Source organism: Myotis yumanensis, unplaced genomic scaffold (genome assembly GCF_028538775.1).
Source record: "Myotis yumanensis isolate MYYU_CA2020_CCGP unplaced genomic scaffold, mMyoYum1.0.hap1 SCAF_16, whole genome shotgun sequence".
Classification (NCBI taxonomy): domain Eukaryota; kingdom Metazoa; phylum Chordata; class Mammalia; order Chiroptera; family Vespertilionidae; genus Myotis; species Myotis yumanensis.
This window is the reverse complement of record NW_027223767.1, coordinates 27357458-27377595: the sequence shown is the minus strand read 5'-3', so window position 1 is coordinate 27377595 and position 20138 is coordinate 27357458. Positions and strand designations below refer to the sequence as shown.

The window sequence follows — 20138 nt, the reverse complement described above, 5'->3', positions numbered from 1 at the left end:
AAATACCAACGGCATATTTCACAGACTTACTAGTACAGTGATGGCGAACCTATGACATGCGTGTCAGAGGTGACACGTGAACTCATTTTTTTGGTTGATTTTTCTTTGTTAAATGGCATTTAAATATATAAAATAAATATCAAAAATATAAGTCTTGGTTTTACTATGGTTGCAAATATAAAAAAATTTCTATATGTGACACGGCACCAGAGTTAAGTTAGGGTTTTTCAAAATGCTGACATGCCGAGCTCAAAAGGTTCGCCATCACTGTACTAGTAGAACAAACTCTCCAAAAATTCATATGTAATAAAAAAAAAGACCCCGAATAGCAGCAGCAATACTGAGAAAGAAGAACAAAGTTGGAGGGATCACAATACCAGATGTCAAGCTATATTACAAAGCAACTGTTCTCAAAACTGCCTGGTACTGGCACAAAAACAGACATATAGACCAATGGAACAGAACAGAGAACCCAGAAATTGACCCAAGCCATTATGCTCAATTAATATTTGACAAAGGAGGCAAGAGCATACAATGGAGTCAAGACAGTCTCTTCAATACATGGTGTTGGGAAAATTGGACAGATACATGCAAAAAAATGAAACTAGACCACCGACTTACACCATACACAAAAATAAACTAAAAATAGATAAAGTACTTAAACATAAGATGGGAAACCATAAAAATCTTAGAAGAATCCATAGGCAGCAAAATATCAGACAAATGTCATAGCAATATCTTTACCGAGTCAGCTCCTAGGACTGGAAACTAAGGACAAAATAAACAAATGGGACTTCATCAAAATAAAAAGCTTCTGCACAGCAAAAAAACCCATCAACAAAACAACAAGAAAGCCCATTGCATGGGGGAACATATTTGCCAATGTTATATCTGACAAGAGTTTAATCTCCAAAATTTGTAGGGAACTCATACAACTTAACAAAAGGAAGATAAACAATCCAATCAAAAAATGGCAAAGGACCTAAATAGATACTTCAGAAAGTGGACGTATAGAAGACCAAGAGACATATGAAAACATGCTCAAAGTCGTTAATTATCTGAGAGATGCAAATCAAAATGACAATGAGGTACCATCTCACACCTGTCATAATGGCTATCATCAACAAAGGACAAGTGCTGATGAGGATGTGGAGAAAGAGGAACCCTCATGCACTGCTGGTGAGAATGCAGACTGGTACAGCTACTGTGGAGAACAGTATGGAGTTTCCTCAAAAAATTAAAAATGGAACTCCCATTTGATCCAGTGATCCCACTTCTAGGAGTATATCCCAAGGAATCAGAAACCAATCAGATAGGATATATGCACCCCTATGTTCATAGCAGCATAATTTACAATAGCTAAGATTTAGAAACAGCCTAAGTGCCCATCAGCAGAAGAGTGGATTAAAAAGTAGTGGTACATCTATGAAATGGAATACTATGCTGCTGTAAAAAAGAAGGGACTCTTGGCATTTGCAACAGCATGGTTGGACCTGGAGAGCATTATGCTAAGCGACAGAAGCCAATTGGAGAAAGATAAATATCACATGATCTCACTCATTTGTGGAATATAATGAACAAAATAAACTGATGAACAAAAATAGATCCAGAGACACAGAAGCATCAAACAGACCTTCCAACCTCAGAGGGAAGGTGAGTTGGGGGGAGCAGTAAGAGAGCAACCAACGGACTTGTATGCATGCATATAAGCATAACCCATGGACAGACACAGAGGGGCAGGGGGTGAGGGCATGTTCTGGGGGGTGGGAGTGGCCTGGGAGAGGTCAATGGGGGAAAAAAGGAGACATATGTAATGCTTTAAATAATAAAGAATTAAAAAAAACTAGTATTGTTAAGTTGTTAATTCTTCCAAATTGAGCTATAGAGTCAATGCAATTTCAATAGAAATTCTAGCAGGATTTTAAAAAATAAGCTGATTCTAAAATTTTTATAAAAATAGGAAGGGTCTGCCCTAACCGGTTTGGCTCAGTGGATAGAGCATTGGCCTGCGGACTGAAAGGTCCCAGGTTCGATTCCGGTGAAGGGCATGTACCTTGGTTGCAGCCACATCTCCAGTAGGAGGTGTGCAGGAGGCAGCTGATCGATGTTTCTCTCTCATCAATGTTTCTAACTCTCCCTCTCCCTTCCTCTCTGTAAAAAAACCAATAAAATATATTTTTTAAAAAATAGGAAGGATTTAAAATTTTTAGTCAAAACAACTTTGGAAAAAAAAGAACAAAGTCGGAAGACTTACATTACCTAATTTCAAGAGCAGCTTTAAAGTTATAGAGATCAAGACGTGCTATATTGGTGTAAAGGTAACAATAGAGATAAAGACAATGACATAAAGTTAGATGAATGAAACAGACAAGAGCCCAGAGATAGCCTGCACATAGATAATCAGTTGTTGACAGAGGCGTCAAGGTAATTCAATAGGGAAAAATAAATATTTCAATAAGTAGTGCTGGAACATTAGGCTATTTATATGCACCTCCCCCCGCAAAAACCCTCAACCACTACTTTACATCATTTATAAAAATTTCAAATGAAAATAACTGCAAAAGCTAAAACTATACAACTTCTAGAAAAAACATAGCAGAATATCTTTGTGAACTTGAATAAGAATGATTTCTTAGAGGAGGCACAAAAAGCATAAACTATAAAATAAATAGATAAATAAGACTTTACGAAAATTAAATATTTTCTTCTTTGATTACCCTGTTGGAGAACCTTGAATACACCTGGAGCCAAGCTGTAAGGAAAGCGTGATAGTATCCTGGAGCAGCGGTCGCCAACCTTTCAGACCTCATGGACCACCAGTGGTCCACAGACATGGACCACTGGATGGCGACTGCTGTCCTGGAGAATCCAGGTCCAAAATGGCAACATAACCTGAGGAGAGTGGAGCCTCCTCATGTTTACTTCAAAACCACCTGGTCCCCAGGCCTTGACTGCTTTATCAGGTAGAAAGAAAGCCTTGGTTGCTGCCCTCATCCTTTCTCCTAATACCATCAGCTGTTCAAGTGAGGGGCGTGTTCTGGCATGGCCTCCATCATGATTGTGGTGACAGTAGCTCTGACCCAGCCAGACCCATGGAGGGAGGCTCCCCTTCACTGATGGCTACCCTGAGGGACTGGGTAACATGATCTAGAAATGGGAAAAACTGGACCAACAAGAGACAGGAGACTGAAAGTAGCCAAGAGGTAATTCTTCATTCCTCTCCTGTGGACTATTTTGAGGGCTTCTTGGAAGCAATCACATACGGACAACCAGATCTGTTTGCTTGTGAACCCTTGCTAATTCATTGCACTTCAGCCTATACTTATTTTTTCTCCTTCCTTGACTCATTTCCCCTTTTCCTTAACTCCTGATGCCCTGAAGTTGTATCTCCCTATAACCAATAGAACATTCGCAATCAGCTTTGCCTCTGGCTCTGTTTTCACAGTCTAAGATAAATCTATTTTACAAAGAAGGAAACTGAGGTCCAGGGGGATTAGGTAACTTGTCCAAGATCCTATAGGTGGTAAATAGATGAGGCAGGATTTGAACTCTGACTTCAAAGCCCATGCTCTCAGCAACTCTGATGTTATTCTGCCTGAGGGTCTGGCTGCCTGTCAGTTTCTTCTTCTAGACCTTGATTCTGAAGAAAAGATCTTGCCCTCATGAGTTCTGGCATGTCCAAGGTCCTGTTTCATACAGATTACTTGGGGAACATTCTTGTTGCATTTGTACTGTGGAAAACGATTTGAGCCAGTTTGGAGGAGGAGCCATTGTAAGACAAAGCATGTTAGAAACAGGAGTTCTAGGCACTTCTGACAGCTGGGTAGACAGATACATTCAGTGAAGGGGACATTCTGACTGGGACAAGATTGCTCTTCAGGCTGTGGTGCGAACCAGGCACCTTCAGACTTCAACCTGCCTGTGACTACACAGAAAAGAAAGCATGACTCTTCCCTCTAACTCCCCACCTGCTGTTAACACTTGGAGTGGGGGAAACGAGTTAAGTCGGCTCGCGTGAATTGCGCGTACTCCGCGGGAGCCGTCTTAACTCGGTTCATATAGATTTGCGGTGGAGTGCGGGAAACGTGTAAACTCGGGCCGATTGTAACTGCGTATTACCAAATATCACTTGGAGTGCGGGTGAATTTCCCGCCAAAATATAAGATGGCTCTGTCTTTTGGTTTTGTTCCATCCACCAAAAGGGTGGATTACAAACAAATATTTGGTAATACGCAGTTACAATCGGCCCGAGTTTACACGTTTCCCGCACTCCACCACAAATCTATATGAACTGAGTTAAAGACGGCTCCCGCGGAGTACGCGCAATTCACGCGAGCCGACTTAACTCGTTTCCCGCACTCCAAGTGATATTTGTTTGTTTGCCGTTCACAAAGATACCTACCTGCGTATGCGAACCGTTTCATACCCATTGGGGTAATAGGTATCATAAAAATCCCTGATTTTGCGCGGGAAACCTAAATAATTGCCCGCGCCATCTTATATTTTGGCGGGAAATTCACCCCACACCGGAGTGTTAATATGACAGATATGTCTTTGATTGCTAGAGGGTGGTCAATGCTATTACACTGATGATATACAACAGATGGAAGCATCCTTTCAGGTTCCTGTGCATTTAAAAATACTATGTATTCAATGACAATTTTTGAAAAGTCACTGTGACTTCACAGCAAGAAGACTGGATTTTGAAGTTTCAAAGCATGTTTATGAGGAAGAAAGTAGAAAGACAATATCGACTTTATAGCTTAATAAACTCTTTGTAACTTAGGTATCTTATGATAGATCCTGGGGATTCAAAGGTGAATGAGATAGGATTTCTCATAGTTTGCCAGGACTGAGGGATCTCCCAGAATGCAGAACTTACAGTGCGAAAACTGGAAAGTGCTGAGCAAATTGAAACAAATTGATTACCCAACCTTGCCCCAAGGAGCTCATAGGATAAAAGGGACTCTGGAGGCAGGCTTGCCTGCTCCTCGGGCCGGCCCTGTGGGTGGCTGGGCAGCCGCCATCCGAGACTTGCCTGCGCCTTGGGCTGGCCCTTGGGGACTGAGGGGACTGGGGGACTCTGGAGGGAGGTGGGTCCGGCCTTGCTGCATGCCTGCCACCCCGGTGGGGCTGAGGAGACTGGGCGCCGCCATCTTTGAAGGCATGGCAGTCAATTGGCATATTCCCTCCTTATTGGCTGTGGGCGCCACCATCGTTTGCGATGGTGTGAGGTTCCATTAGCATATTCCCTCTTTATTAGATAGGATAATAATATAGACTTCCGCCAGTTCACAAAAGGGAAGCACCAGGGAACTTTAAGTAAAATCTGAGATATTCATTTTCAGATAATTACTCTGATAGCACCTGGCGGGTTATTTGAAGGGGAGGTGGGTATAGTGCAGCCGTGGGCAAACTACGGCCCGCAGGCCGGATCCGGCCCATTTGAAATGAATAAAACTAAAAAAAAAAAAAAAAAAAAAAAGACCGTACCCTTTTATGTAATGATGTTTACTTTGAATTTATATTAATTCACACAAACACTCCATCCATGCTTTTGTTCCGGCCCTAAGGTCCAGTTTAAGAACCCATTGTGGCCCTCGAGTCAAAAAGTTTGCCCACCCCTGGTCTAGAGGAAATTTAGATGGTATGGTCTAATACAAGCATTCCATAAAAAGAAGGAATTTGCTTGTTCTAAAAGCTACTTAGTTTTCTGATTAAGAGTGAAACAATTATGAGGGTTGTTCTTGGAGAAAGTTATGAAATAAATAGGAAGCAATAGAATTCATATAATATTAATGCAACATCCTTTGGGTTTCCGCTGAGATGGAAACATTTAATATATTCATTTATGGTAAGGCATAAGTGGCTTAATTATTCTTTCTCCTAAGAATATTTGTACTTTATAAAAGACAGCAGTACTTAACTGAATTCCTGATAAAAGAATTTCTTCCTCTCTCTCTCTGAAATGAGCTGTCTAGAACTCTTCAAATCGTAGTGCATTTATATCTGTAATTCCATGTATTAGGGTATGGGGGTAATTTGAACAACTGAAAGTAGTCATAAGTTCTATACATGAATTCTACTTATTCATGAACTAACCCCCCCCAGATATTTGCATGTTTGTTTCAAAACATTTAAGATCTTTTGGATCTTAGCATCATGAGGACAGAAAATCAGTTATTATTGATCAATATTGAAAAATTATTTACATGACTTATTTATTTGAATTTGAAGCTATTTTAATGCTATTTCACAGCTCTGTTCTCCCCTTCTAATCCCATAAGTGTGATCATGCTCTCTTCAGTGTGCTGTATATCCCTTGCACGGGGAAGGGGCATACCTCTCCTCTTCCCCACATACCCACTCAGCTGTGGGTTTCTGATGCAAGGTCTCAGTGTATATACAATGGTCTTGGTTATCTGTTGCACCCTTTAACAAGAAAGCTTTTAAGAAGCATCTCATGGATACATTAATTGAGCTTAGCATGTCTTCTTTGAAACTATTAGGAATGGGAGGAATGGAGGTCTAGGGAGAGTAAAACCATTTTCCAAAGACATAGGCTGCTATTCTGACATCTCTAGCCACTAGAAAACTCTATCTCCTTCCTGTTAGAATGTCAAAGCATGGGAGAATTATCCTGCTCTTGTGATGGAGTGGTCTGAGGATACTTTCTACTAGGCAAAACGTCACCCATCTCTCAGATTTCCTAACTTTGGTTTTTATTTAGAGAAGCATGCTGCTCACTGTTCCAACATCATCCATCTTTGTCAGCACCCAAGACCACAACTTCATCCTAATGGCCAGTGATATATTGCAGATAGAGTGCACCAAAGACATTAAACCATGTATGACATTTATATGGACTCTGAGCCCACCAGAGATGGATTGATGCTGCCAATAAAGTCTTGTAGTAGCCAAGCAAACAAAAGACTAAGGAGACGTGGTGGTGGTGGTGGTGGTAGGAAAGCAATAGCTTTCTCCATTCAGTCTCCCCTCTATAGAGGTTGGCTTACATCTGACTTAGGAAATGAAGAGGACGAAGTGAAAATAGAGGTTTGGGGGGCCCCAAATAGGAAAAAACAACCTTGATTATCAGTGGTACTTCTAACAGCCCTGGCTCGGCTAATGACCAACACAGGTAACGGAACACTTGGAACAACCCACTTCGAACCTAGTGCACACTAGCTACCATATATCTTCATGGAACGAAGAAAGGATTTAAGGAACATGGGTGCAGAAGTGCAGTGGAGGGAAGGTTGGCATGCAGCATGTGCACTGTGTCCCTTTGGCAGGTATCCTCAACATCACAATCATTATGTCATATATGGGCACACTGACCCAGAATGGACAGAAGGCTGCCTTCTGCTCTGTCCAGGCTTCAAGCTGCATTAAAGATGGCAATATGTCTGGGTTTGTACCCACGATTACCAGCATGATAGGATCCATCTTTACCTGATCCAACAGGTATTTTGTAGGTACTTGGGTACCTGCTTAGACAATGATCTTATGCAACAAAAGAGTAATTTATTTTTCATAGCTAATGCTAATCAGTTATGCAAGCACATAATGTCTTTAAGCTTGCTGCAAACAAAATGCTCGGTGATCAGAAGTGGGGGCTTTCCCACCCCCACCCTTGCCTCTCCACATGGACGTGTGTGCTATGTTATGGACCACTCTGTATGTGCTCGTGTGCATTCTTCATGGACCACCTGCAGCTAAGTTCAGAAGATGCAATTTTTTATATCAGGAAACCGCAGCAACACATACACATTAAAATTTAACCAGTGACTAAGAAAGCCCCACATTCACACGGAGAAAGACAACAATAAATTTGACTTACCAGTTTAGGTTGTTCGAGGCAGCAGAAGAGCAAGTTGCTGGTGATTGTCCAGTGCTTTCATTCAATAAATCACATTGACTTTGCCTTCTCCTGTGGCTCAGCCTCTGCACAAAGCAAGCGAACCTCCTTCCTATTCTGTGTAAGGAATAAAATGTGAACAGGATCACTACAGGCAAGAGCTGAAGTCCATGATCACTAAGCTACTCTTAATGCGAAATGAAAGAGCAAATGATGCACAGAGAGGAGGGGAGAGGGAGACAGCTTGGCTCAGAAACTAAATGTATTTCGTGACTGCAGCCTCGGGAAGGCTTGATTTCTCAAGCTCTTGTGCATGTAGTAAAAGGATGCCATGCCTTCAGTGTGTCTTAGCCTATTGTATCTGGGAGGTCCTTTAGGAACAGAACGCAGGGACAACAAGCTTCATGGCAAATAAGACTGGGTAGGAACCGGCTGTCACTCAAGGATGAGCTGTGGGGCAGCAAGGCAGCCAGTTAGCTTTGCACTACATCAATTGCAGGGAAAGAAATACCGGCTGGCTTTTAAGAGCCTGTCCAGCAATCGGACTGCAAGTGATCTGCAGCTCTCCGGGGCCAGTCACCCCCGTACTCCCACAGCTGTCGGACTAGAAGCACCCAGGTGGCAGCCACACCCCCACCTCAAAGCCCCTGTGCAATCCTTGACCAGTTTCCACAGAAGCAAGGGACAACTTAAGAAAGCTCCCAGTCCCGTCGGGGCTAATCAACCAAGCTCAACCTTTTGTTGGAGCAGGTTCTGAGAAAGTCTGCAGACAGGGGGCAGAGGACATGGAGAGTCTCAGTCTTAGGAGGAAGATTCCAGTGCTTCCTACAGGCGAGCCACCTATGGGTGCACCTGGCTCCTTTCACAGCAGCATGCTTTACATGACGAAAAAGACACAGAATGAATTTCCTAGAAAGCCGCTAATGTAGACAGTTTTTTATGTTTCTCTCTGAAATAAAATGGCAAGAGACCTTCACAGGCTGCTTATTGTGTTAGGGAGACATTTCAGATTGAGAGCACATATGAATACTCCCCCCCCCCCCCCCCAACACACACACACACACACACACATGTCCCTAGCAACAGCTTTAAGACCCTTTCTAAAGCTCTGTTCAGATCCTCTCTCTGCCAAATGAAAGCTTAGATGCTGGGATGACTTCAGAAATAATTTTGGGCCCTTCTACTAGGTAGTGACTCTGGGCTGTCATTTATACCTGGAGCGGAATCAACTCCCCAACTTTGAATGTGACTCTGTGGGTAATCAGTCTCTTGGTTATAAACAGGAGGGTGGAGTATTCATCTTTGTCCTGGTTAACTAATTAGAATCCTGGAAATGGCATGCTGTATTCCTGAACATCTCCCCTTTTCTAGGGATAGCAGCTCACCTGGCAGCCCACTGGTCCCCGCCAGGTGCTGTTCTGGAATCTGAGCAAGACTGAGTGATTCCTAAAACCCCATGTTCAAAGGAAGAGTTCAGTTTAGCTTTTCACAAGGGTCTTACTTTTCTTTCCCATTAACATCTTCTGGAACATTTTTTCTCTCTCTTTCTCTCCTTGGACTTATTTGTTCAGCATTGCTACAAATGATCAAATTTGGGACTATTCATGCCCTTGAGTTTCAGAAGGCTGTTTTTTTCTCCTCCATCAAGGGTTAAGGAGGAGTCAGGCTATACTTTCTCAGCTTAGCCTAAATGATCACCAGGTAACACTTTATCCTCATCTGTAAAAAAACCTTTGACTTTATTGCTGATTTACTTAAAAGCCATCTGCTGGGGTAAGGCAGGTGACTGAGTAATTCTTCTAAGGTAAGGGGCAGCCTGACAGGGGTCAGCAGTTCATTATGCTCTGCAAACCTAAGGGGACGATGCTCCCTGTAATTGCTTGTTGGAGCAAATGCTGAAGTCTGAGTCATTATATAAGCCCTCATCCCTTGCAAAGGAGATCCATCCATTCATGCATCCATCCATTTATTCATCCACTCTTCAGCAGACATTAAGTACTAGTATTTATTAGGTTAGATACACTGAGCCAAATATTTTAATGTTACCAAAAGCCTATTGATGAAATATAAACTCTATGATATATTCTAGCAAAATTCTTTATAACCTGGTTCTGCCTACCTCTTGCCGCCCCTTTTACTTAACCTTCATGCTGTCTCTTTGAATGACTTTCAGTTCCTTGGATACACCATACTCTCTTAACTCTAGATTTCCGCATATGAGATTCTTCTTCCTGAATGCTCTGTCCCTTTTGTCTAACTAACTCATGTGCAGCCTTGGAGTCGGCTTAAACATCACCTCTCAGGGATATTTTCCTAGACCTTGGGCTGTGATGTTCCCTGCTTTTTGGCCCTACAGCACCTTATACCCTCCCATCATTATTTTGTTGCAACAAAATACTGTAAGAGTTTTTTGACACTGTAAGAGTTCAAGTGCAAAGTCCCTCATTCACAGCTCTGTTTCCAGTGCCTCTCAGAGTTCCTGGCACACAGAACGCATTCAATAAATATTTAATGACTGTTTTGTTGAAGTGCTTAGCATGTATTTGCTGAATGAACCAACCATCTCAAAGAATAAATGGGGTCTGAGGATTGAAAGGAACCCTAAAGTTCACTGAGTACATCTAATTTCTCTTGCCAAGTGGCCATCCATTGGAGGCTTGCCTGGTCTGATTATTCCTTCTTGATTAACCATACTGATTACACACTTGCTTGTCTCCTACCTCCCAGCACTTTTACAGCATGTTCTTGCTTTTTGTTCTCCAGCTGTTTCCTGGAGTCTGTCTCATTTCTTACTAACTGATTTTCTCCACAATTTCTAGCATAAGCCTGCAATTATTTGATGCTTGATTCATTCGACAGCAAACATTTAAACAGGGAGTTAAGTGATCAGAGACTTGCTTTAGGAAGATTACTCTGGTATTAGGGAAAGATGGGTTCATTGGCCAGACGGAGACAGGACTCTAATAATAACCAGAGCAGAGATAGGATTTAAAAGCAGCCTTGCCTTTTCTTCCCCTCTATTACTCCCCCATCACCCCACCCTCCATATCATAACACCAGTGTTCTCCTTTGGAACACTGAGAATGTTTGTTCCATACTCAGCACTTCCCCTCCACCCAGTTCCACCCCCACAATCAGTTTACTTGCTTAGGTTCTTCCTGAATATGTCTCACTGATTAAAGCTCCCCCGAAGAGAGGGCTTGCATTTTAATTATTTTGTATCTTCCTCCTCCAGCCCTTAGAGTTTGTATCATGCAGATAGTAAGTGCTCAGTAAATATCAAGAAAGAAAAGCACTTGGTGAAACACTATGGTGAGGAGTGGGTACACAGAGGAATGAGGCACCTTTTCAAAGGTAAAAGAGATCCATTTCATGAGAGAGATGCAACTTATAGTACAGGACAGAATCACATGAGTGCCACAAAAAAGTCTGAGGGAGCACAAAAGAAGTCTTCCTTCCTTCTGGGATGGTTAGGGGAGATGCGCAGAGGTGGTGGCATCTGACTGAATGTGGAGGAATGAAGACCTCCAGGGACTGAAAAGAAGGAATGGAGTCAATGCAGAGTTCCAGGAATATTTGGGAAAGCACAGTGGTCCAGTTGAGATGGAGTAAATGGTGATGGGGAGGGTGGGGCTACTGGAATCTAGATTCCAAAAGTGGGCAGGGGCTAGGCTGGAGAGTGCTCAGATGCTCTGCTAAAGAGTTTGGACTTTATCCTCTATCAGTGGTTCTCAACCTTCCTAATGCCGCGACCCTTTAATACAGTTCCTCATGTTGTGGTGACCTCCAACCATAAAATTATTTTCGTTGCTACTTCATAACTATAATTTTGCTACTGTTATGAATCATAATGTAAATACCTGATATGCTATATGTGTTTTCCGATGGTCGTGACCCACAGGTTGAGAACCGCTGCTAGGGATTTGAGCAGGAGAAGTCACTGTAGCTAATTAGATCTCTCTGTCCTAGCCACTGTGGACCATAACTGAAGTGGTGAGAACCTGGAAACAGGAAGACCTTGATGGTGAGGGCATGTGGAAATGTAAATTAGAAGGTGAACATGGGAGGTGGTCTATGGTGCCGGTGAGAGCAGGGGAGGAAATGAGAGAAGGAAGCTCATCTCTAAAGTTTTAACCTGCGTGATGGCAGATGATGGTGACATCGATAGGTCCCAGTAAACAGAGATCATTTAGGCAGCTATGTCATGGTCTGTACACCTTTTGAAGACAGAGAAAAGAGCAGGAGGCTGAGCCCTGGGAGACATGTGCATGTGCCTAATCTGCTTTGAAGAAGCCATTTAGTAGCGGCTGAAGAAGTCATTTCAGGCTGTGACAGATGAACTACCACAGGCAACACGCAGGGCCATTGGCAGGGGGGCGGGTGTGGTTTCCTTAGAAAGGGGACTTCTGGATTAGATGTGAGGGTTTGCAGTTTCTCACCTTGGAACTGTTTAGCTCAGGGGAAAGAAGCCTAGTTTGAGATGGGGGCTTGAGCTTGAGTCCTCAAGCTGCCCCTCACCAGCTATGTGACCTTGGGCAAATGACTGTCTATCCTGAGGTCTCCGTTTTCCCACTTGTAAGATGAGGGAGTTGGGCCAGTGAAATCCAAAGGTTCCTTTTATTTTACTGTCCTCTGATTTGTGAAGTGCAACATTTAGAATTTCAGAAGACCTGTGATATTAGGCCAAAGCCCACCAACGACTAATGTTCGCCCTTTCCTGCAAAGTTATGCCCATATGTTGAGACTGTCCATATATCATTGCAAATGCATGTCTGCCCTGCGGTTAGTTCCATGTGGTTTGTTTGTAAGACATAAATTTAAATTGATCACTTTTTGATGACCATTTTCTAACAATTTTTCACTTTTTTTTTCAGGAAAGACTTTTTTGGGGGGCAGGGGGGGGTTACCTTTTCATTGGAGTCTCAAAATTAAATTATGGGAGGAAAGCGGCAGTCCCTTACTGTGGTCAGCAGAGTCTGGCCAGCCTACTTCCGCTCCCTAATCTCCTGACCTTCCTTAGGGCGCGGCTGCTCCGTAAGGGCTCTGATTCTTTTTTCAAAAATAAAATGTGCTACTTATTGAAAGCTGCTAAAAAGGAGACAAAAAATAGGAAAAGAAAACTATAACACCCCAGGGTGTATCTGAATATGCTTATTATGTGTGAAGTTGTTAGTAATGAATGTGAAACTCTTCCTCCTCCTCCCTCTCCATTTCTAAGCCCCAAAGAAAAAAGAAAAAGGGGTTGGGGAGGGCATGGGCTATTCAGTGCCAAAGCAGACCTTTTCAAAAGGTGCAGTCTGTTCACGCAGGGTATTTCTTGATTATTTTGTTTAAAGCACCAGTTGACCTTTCAAACTAAAAGTAAAGGTCCCCAAATATCCGGAGAAACCCTCTAAGTCTTGGAGACTAGACTCATGACATTCACAAAGACTCTTCGAAAAGAGATGGTTTGCACGACTTCTGGCGTGATTTGATGACAGAGTGTTTACGAACCATGTGAGATTTTCCAGCGGTGCATTTTTGAGAAATGGAATTCTCTTAAGGAGCTTACAAACACTTCACTGACGGCTTTCCAAGAACGGCCTCACACCGCCTCTCGGCAGCCTCTCGCTGCAGCACCGATGTGATAATCAGGGTCCCTGTTTCTGAAAAGTCTTCTTGTTCTGCCTGCCACCCTCCTTTCAGTCATCATTAGAATTCTCAAGCTATGAATCCCCTATTGTCTGTGCGAGCCTGGGATCCCCCACACCATGCCGAGGGAGGAATGTGAACCTCCTAGGTCTGGCTCTAAGTCTCAACCTTCTCCAGCAGGTCACAAAGCCCCATTTATACACAGCTCCAGAGTTTTATCATAATTCTTTATCTGCTCAGCCCCATATATCCTCTAGGGCAGTCAGGAGACATTTGGTAATGAAGCCCATTTATCCTCATTTTCTCAATTGGCACACTTAAAGTTCTAATATTTATGTTCACACTGTCCTAATTTTGTACGTCAGAGCTACTACACGAGACAAGTAGCATTGCTGAAGGGTAACTGAACAGCGCAGAACAGTCCACCAGAGTCTGATCCCTGGTGTGGTTTGTCATATTATCTACCAATCATGACATCACAAATCGTTACTTGTAATGGCCCTGTGGAAAAATAATCGCAAATGTTGCCACTTATCAAACACCTCCTGTGTGCTGTGCAGCCATATCACTGAGCTCTCACACCCTACAAAGAAGATTATCCACTTTTTATTGATGAGGAAGCTAAGGTTCAGAGAGATTAATTAACTTGTTTATGTGCACTAAGGGCCCGAGCTGAGACTCAAACCCAGATCTCTGTCTGCAAAGCTCCAGACATTTGTGCCTCGATCCTTTGCCTCTTACCAGAAATACAATTTGTGAATTGTTATAAATTACTATAAAATGCATATTTTTCATTACAAGCATAGGAAGAACTATGAACTTAGGGCTGTTAAAATGTTTTGACCAACACAGAGATCCGCTCTGATAAGCATTAATCTCAGGGCAGAGTAAGAATTTGTGGCATATATTTCACTTATCAATAGGTGGCAGTATTCACCTAAATCTCTCCAGGAGGAATTAGCACAGGTCACTTCTCCTTACAGCCATCCCCAAGGCCATCTACATTCTTTGATGCGCTGGATTTTATCATAAAGAATAGCATTTACAATAAATGGGTTGCTAACTGGATCTTGATTGTGCCTTTGTGTAGTGAGAATTGGGCTGAGGGAGTGTGGGGGAGGATGATGAGCCATTGAAGAGATGTTGGGATGACATTCATTTTGGCCATTTTCCTGGGGAGGATTTTTATATGCAGTTCAAAGCCCAAGATGATTTTTGCATCTTCACTTTAAGAAAGATTTCTCAAATAACTTAAAATGAAATTATTAATGCTTAGGATTTGAACATTCATACATTCATAATTCAGAGGAAAAGTCTACTCAGATCAGAACAATAAAGCAATCGGCAAGACTGCATGGTTTCAACACAGTGTCAAAACCCTCTGTACAAGTAACCATCAAACCATATGAATCTTTACCAGGAAGCATGAAAATTGAAGTCAAAGTGGTCAAACTGATGAATTGAAATACTGAAGGATAAATGACTGCTGAATTTTCAGCAGACTCTTCTCTGCCTCCTATTCCTATGTATTCTCTTCCTCCTTTTTTGTGAAAAAAAATTTAATATAAAAAAGTTTGTTAGATATATTAGCACAGACTCCAATAAGAGTCTGTCTAGGAAGATATACTTCATAAAGTCAAGAAAGCAGATGCAGTGGTAGATACAAAAATAAGCTGAAAGATTCGTAGACCTATCTTAATGTTGACCTTCCCATTTTCATTTGTAATATTTGGAAATGATCCTTACCAATGATGACCAAGAAGCACTTAGAAATCAGATCAGATGGGGAGTCCTAACTCTCAGAACTAAGAAGTGGACTCAAGATATTTAGGAGACCAGTTTCTGTCAAAAGAATCTAGATGGGTGAAGATAGAAGTCTTTGGAGATTGCATATTAACATTCTCTTTTATGCTCCCAATAGAAGGAGCATCTTCTCTTCTCTCATTGTAGAATTTGTAACTTCCTTAGAGTTATGTGTGGCTCTAATTTCCTTACTGGATTGAGATCTCCATGAGGGCAGGACTCAGGTCTTGCCAATCTTTGACTTTGCCTCTCAGCTCAAGGATTGGGGTCTGTGCCTAGTAAGATGATGTTCAATAAGTGTATGCTTTAAATTAGTACAACATATTTACTTGTCATACTCATATGAATTAAAGAGAACTCAGAAGGATGTATTTCATACTTTTGTTTTTAGGTTTAAAGAAAAATTGCAGCTTAGATATTAGATACTACACACAGGTCACATTTCTTGGTTCTCATCTAGTTCTTCCACTTCAGGACAGCATTGCCAAAGACCACCCCACCCCTGGGACCATTAATTAACTGGTTTTACATCCTTGGAAAGGCCACCTTGTTTTGTAGGATGCCTTGGCCATATGAAGGTTAAATGCAGAGGCAGGCAAAAAAGCTGTTACAAGGGACATTCAGTGACCCACATCTAGTGTATCATTCCAATCACTCAGGTTTCCTGCCTGTGTGGTTTGGAGACTTAACCTGCGCTAAGGCTGAACAGTACAATGCTGTTTCCTAATCGTAGCTATCATTGTTTCCCATATTTGGGCAAAGGTAAGCACATTCATCTCCAAAAGCTTGCAAAATTACATTCAACCCGTTAGGCATATCAGGAGATATTGCCATGCTCAGGAAATGAATTACCCAGCTGAATATCATAGGCATAATGAAGCTGTCAGCAGCAACAGTGCAAGTGTAGATTGTCTGATTATGTGCTGACTGTGCTGGCTATTCAGGGACACACCAGGAAGGAAATTGTTGTCATATTGTCCACCACATTCTCTGTCCCATCCTCAGCCATGGTGATAAACCTGGTATTCCTAGAAGCACACAGAAAACAACAATAACAACAAACCAGAAAGAGCATACTCTTATTCCTACTGTGCCTGGCGTCTCTTCCCTCCTGTGATTCAAATCTGTCATATTCTTTTTTTTTTTTTAAATGACCATGACAACAAGGAGGGTAAATTGAGATTATAGTCCTCCAAACATTTCACAATGGGCTTTCTTGGCCTTTATTTTAACTTCAAAATAAGCAGCTGTCCAGCAAGCAAGCTTTAACTACGTGGGTGGATTTTACACCTTCCCTATGAGTCAGAGAAAAAAAAACAGCTGAGCCAATCCTTTTGGCAGAATAATCTGAGTAAGTGATATGTAGTGTCTCTTGACATCAACTAGAATCTCCTCAAAATTCTCCTGGCTTTAAAACAATACTTTTAGCTTTCTCTTCTTTAATTGAGGGGGTCAAACTGGATCTTGAAGGCCACTTCCAGCTCTAACATGCTGGCATGAAAAGGCTACAAGAACATGTAGTTCAGAGAAGAGTATCTCTGTCACGAAGACAAGATGCTCTATTTCCCCCAGCTAATTGGCTTGTTTTGGAAATTTCTGATACTTCAGAACCAGTATGTGTGACTTTTCTTTCCTTAGAGTGCATGGAAATCTACTTGAAACATGTGCTATTTATCAGGAATGTTTGCTTAAAAAAAAAAAACTAACGTAGATGTGCCTTTCTCATTAACAGACTTCGGATAAAGCCAACAAGATTTTTCCTGTAGTGGGACTGGTTTTTTGTTTCTTTTTTTACACGCCTACCATAGTGCACGGAAGCATTGGTTCTTTGATTACCCAAGAAGCCCCACTGGGTGGGTAGTGATTTGCATGAGTAATCTGGGTAGTGTTGATGGTCAGTCAAGCCATAGAGAAAATTCTCCTCTTTTCATTCTCATTTTTTTTTCCTCCCGAGTACCAGCCAAACTGAATTTTCATAAACTCTTCGAGGGGTTTGAGTCCAAGTAGAAGTTAAATTCTAGGCCCCTAAGACTAAATTTCAGAAAAGGTGCTGTCATCATCAGTTAACTGATGAGTAAATAAATCTCTAAAGAGGCCTTCTATCTTTCCCAGGTTTTCTTTTTCCATTACCTTGTGGCCGAGAGACCCTTAGATGACATTTGTGTGGTGGGCTTGGGATCCAGCCTCCTGCCAAATGCTCACTTTCCTACCCCCACAAGAAATACCTCCGCAATTGGACCAATGATTTAATCTCCTTAACTTCATGACATCAAATCTTAGTATGGAAGAGAGAATTCTTTATAATTAATCACAGTGAGAATTCAGCATGCCAAGGTAAAGGGCACATGAGGAAGCTACTTGCATTGGCACCCTCAGACATAATCATGGAGACCCGTGCCTGTGTGATAGGACCCGGCAATTATAAAGGCAGTCTACCCTGTCACTTAAACACTGAACTGCAAATGCCACTTTACCCATTAAAAGTACTCTCAGCTGCAAGAAAAAGCTTCTTTCCCTTTCTCCTAAAAATGCCAGATCAAGACTGCTGTACAAATGTCAGGAGCATCTGACCAAAAGCAAACAGCAGCAAAAGGCATTGAGTGAATTGGAGAAGAAAGAAAAAACAGAGGGAGAAATAAGGAAGTTAAAGAAGCTATACTAATACTTTTCTTTTTTAAAAAAATATTTTATTGATTTTTTAAAGAGAGGAAGGGAGAGGGACAGAGAGTTAGAAACATTGATGAGAGGGAAACATCGATCAGCTACCTCCTGCACACCCCCTACTGGGGATGTGCCCACAACCAAGGTACATGCCCTTGACCAGAATCGAACCCGGGACCCTTCAGTCAGCAGGCCGATGCTCTAGCCACTGAGCCAAACCGGCTACGGCTATACTGATACTTTTCAAGAAGGCTTTGGAGATTCATCTGGTTGAATCTGAGTCTCACCTCTGTTACTCCATTCTTACTCGGGTAGACACCTGTCATAGCCCTCTTACTTCTGGCCCAGCTCTTCTGTTCAGACTTCTGTCCCACTTCCCTTTCTTCACTCTGCCCGACTCTGAACTCCCCGGAAAGCAGGCCCAGGACGGGCTGAATGAGGTGCTCTGGCCACTTTGTCAGAGTGCTCAGCAGAGCTTTTTCAAGAACTGCATATGCCAAGTACTCAGTGTAATTCTTCTATGGCATTGTCAGACCTACCGGATGCACCTCGCAGGAGAGCAGAGGCATTGAATGGAATTAGAGGCTCAATGGCTTATTCACTTCATTCATTATTGGGGGAGGGGGTGTGGGGGGAGGGATCCAAGACTTTGCTCAGAGGGGATTAAAAGGACTGCAATAGGCGCCTTCCGTCTGGGCCGCCAGTCCAAGGAGGTTAGGCTCCTCTTGGTTTGCAAAGGAGGTCACACAGTTTCACTTGGTTCTTAGATCCTCAACACTCAAACTCAGTGTTTCAAACACAGCCAGAGCTAGTTATTCATTCTCACTGCTCCTCCAGTAATTTACCTTCAGCATCAAGGAAAAGGAGGGATTTTTCCATGACAGTCCAACTCCAAAATACATTTACTTCTCAAACTTGGGGGAAAATAATCACCAAACACACACTATATATTCATCGTCTCCTCCAGAAAAATGAGAGAAAATCCAGCACTTAGGAGCATTTACACTTCATCAACCAAATATTAATTTAGTGCAATGTGGCATATGGACAGGAGAAATTGTGGTTATTTTAACTGATTGAATTAAGACCAAATAGGCTGAAGGCAGTTCCACGTTGCCCAGTGAAACACATTTGCCCTTGAACAAGAAGAGTTTATTTTGAACTTGGCAGCGTTGAGTAGTTGAGAGTGAGAATAGATTCCTGTCTGAGATGGCATCAGGCATCACACAAGGACCCCAGAGTTAGAGTGAAATGGTTTGGAGTTCTGCTTGAAAAAAAGAAGCACTGATGTTTTCAGTTAACCCAAATCCATTACCCATCCTCTTTCTCCACATCTATTCATTTCCATCACATAAAAATTCCTCCCTGTTGCCTTTTTATAACCACACCCACTTCCCTGCCACTCCCACTCCTCCCTTAACCCCTGACAACCACTAATCTCTAATCCATTTCTATAAATTTGCATTTCAAAAATGTTATATAAAAGGGAATAATATAGTATGTGTCCTTTTAAAATTGGCTTTTTTACTCAGTATAATTCTCTCAGAATTCATCAGGGTTATTGTGTGTATCAAACGTCTGTTCCTAGAGAACCAAGATGGCAGCATAGGTAAATGCCTGTACTCGCTTGACTCCCACAACCACATCAAAATTACAATTAATATATAGAACAACCATCATTCAGAACTGCCTGGAAGCTGGCTGAGTGGAAGTCCTACAACTAGAGAAGTAACGAAGACAGCACAGGGAGACTGGTAAGAGGGGAGACCATGATTAGAAGGCTGGTCCGACATCCACGTGTTTGGCTTTTTTAATGGGGGGGAGGATCATCTCTGTGGAGGACATCAGAGAGGAGAAAGGGGTCCCAGACCCATATCCCAGGGTTCCGGAGCTGGGAAGAGAAGTCCCCATAATACAGCCTATAAAAACCAGCAGGAATAGTGGTTGAGAGACACGGAGGCTGCTAGAATCCCAGGTGTTCCTTTTAAAGGGCCTGTGCATTAAATTACTTGGACTTGATACCTCTGAGATTCAGCACCAGGTGGCTCTGGAGGACCCAGACACATATGGGGAGGAACTGAACTGTCTGGCATCAGGGCAGGAACTCAAGGGCGGCTTTCTCCCAGACAGGGGTGCTCTTAATGGTCATTGTTCCTGGACTGGGACCTCCTCTGTCACAGAG

The 20138-nt window shown here is 42.4% G+C and overlaps 1 protein-coding gene across 1 annotated transcript in view; it reads right to left on the bottom strand.

Annotated features, from left to right (window-relative positions):
• The window catches only part of ANKFN1 (ankyrin repeat and fibronectin type III domain containing 1), a 286284-nt gene that overhangs the window by 150130 nt on the left and 116016 nt on the right, over nucleotides 1-20138 (bottom strand). Inside the window, exon 3 of the mRNA XM_070394069.1 lies at nucleotides 7844-7978. Coding sequence (XP_070250170.1) covers nucleotides 7844-7978 — 135 coding nt within the window. The remainder of the gene's footprint in view (nucleotides 1-7843; nucleotides 7979-20138) is intronic.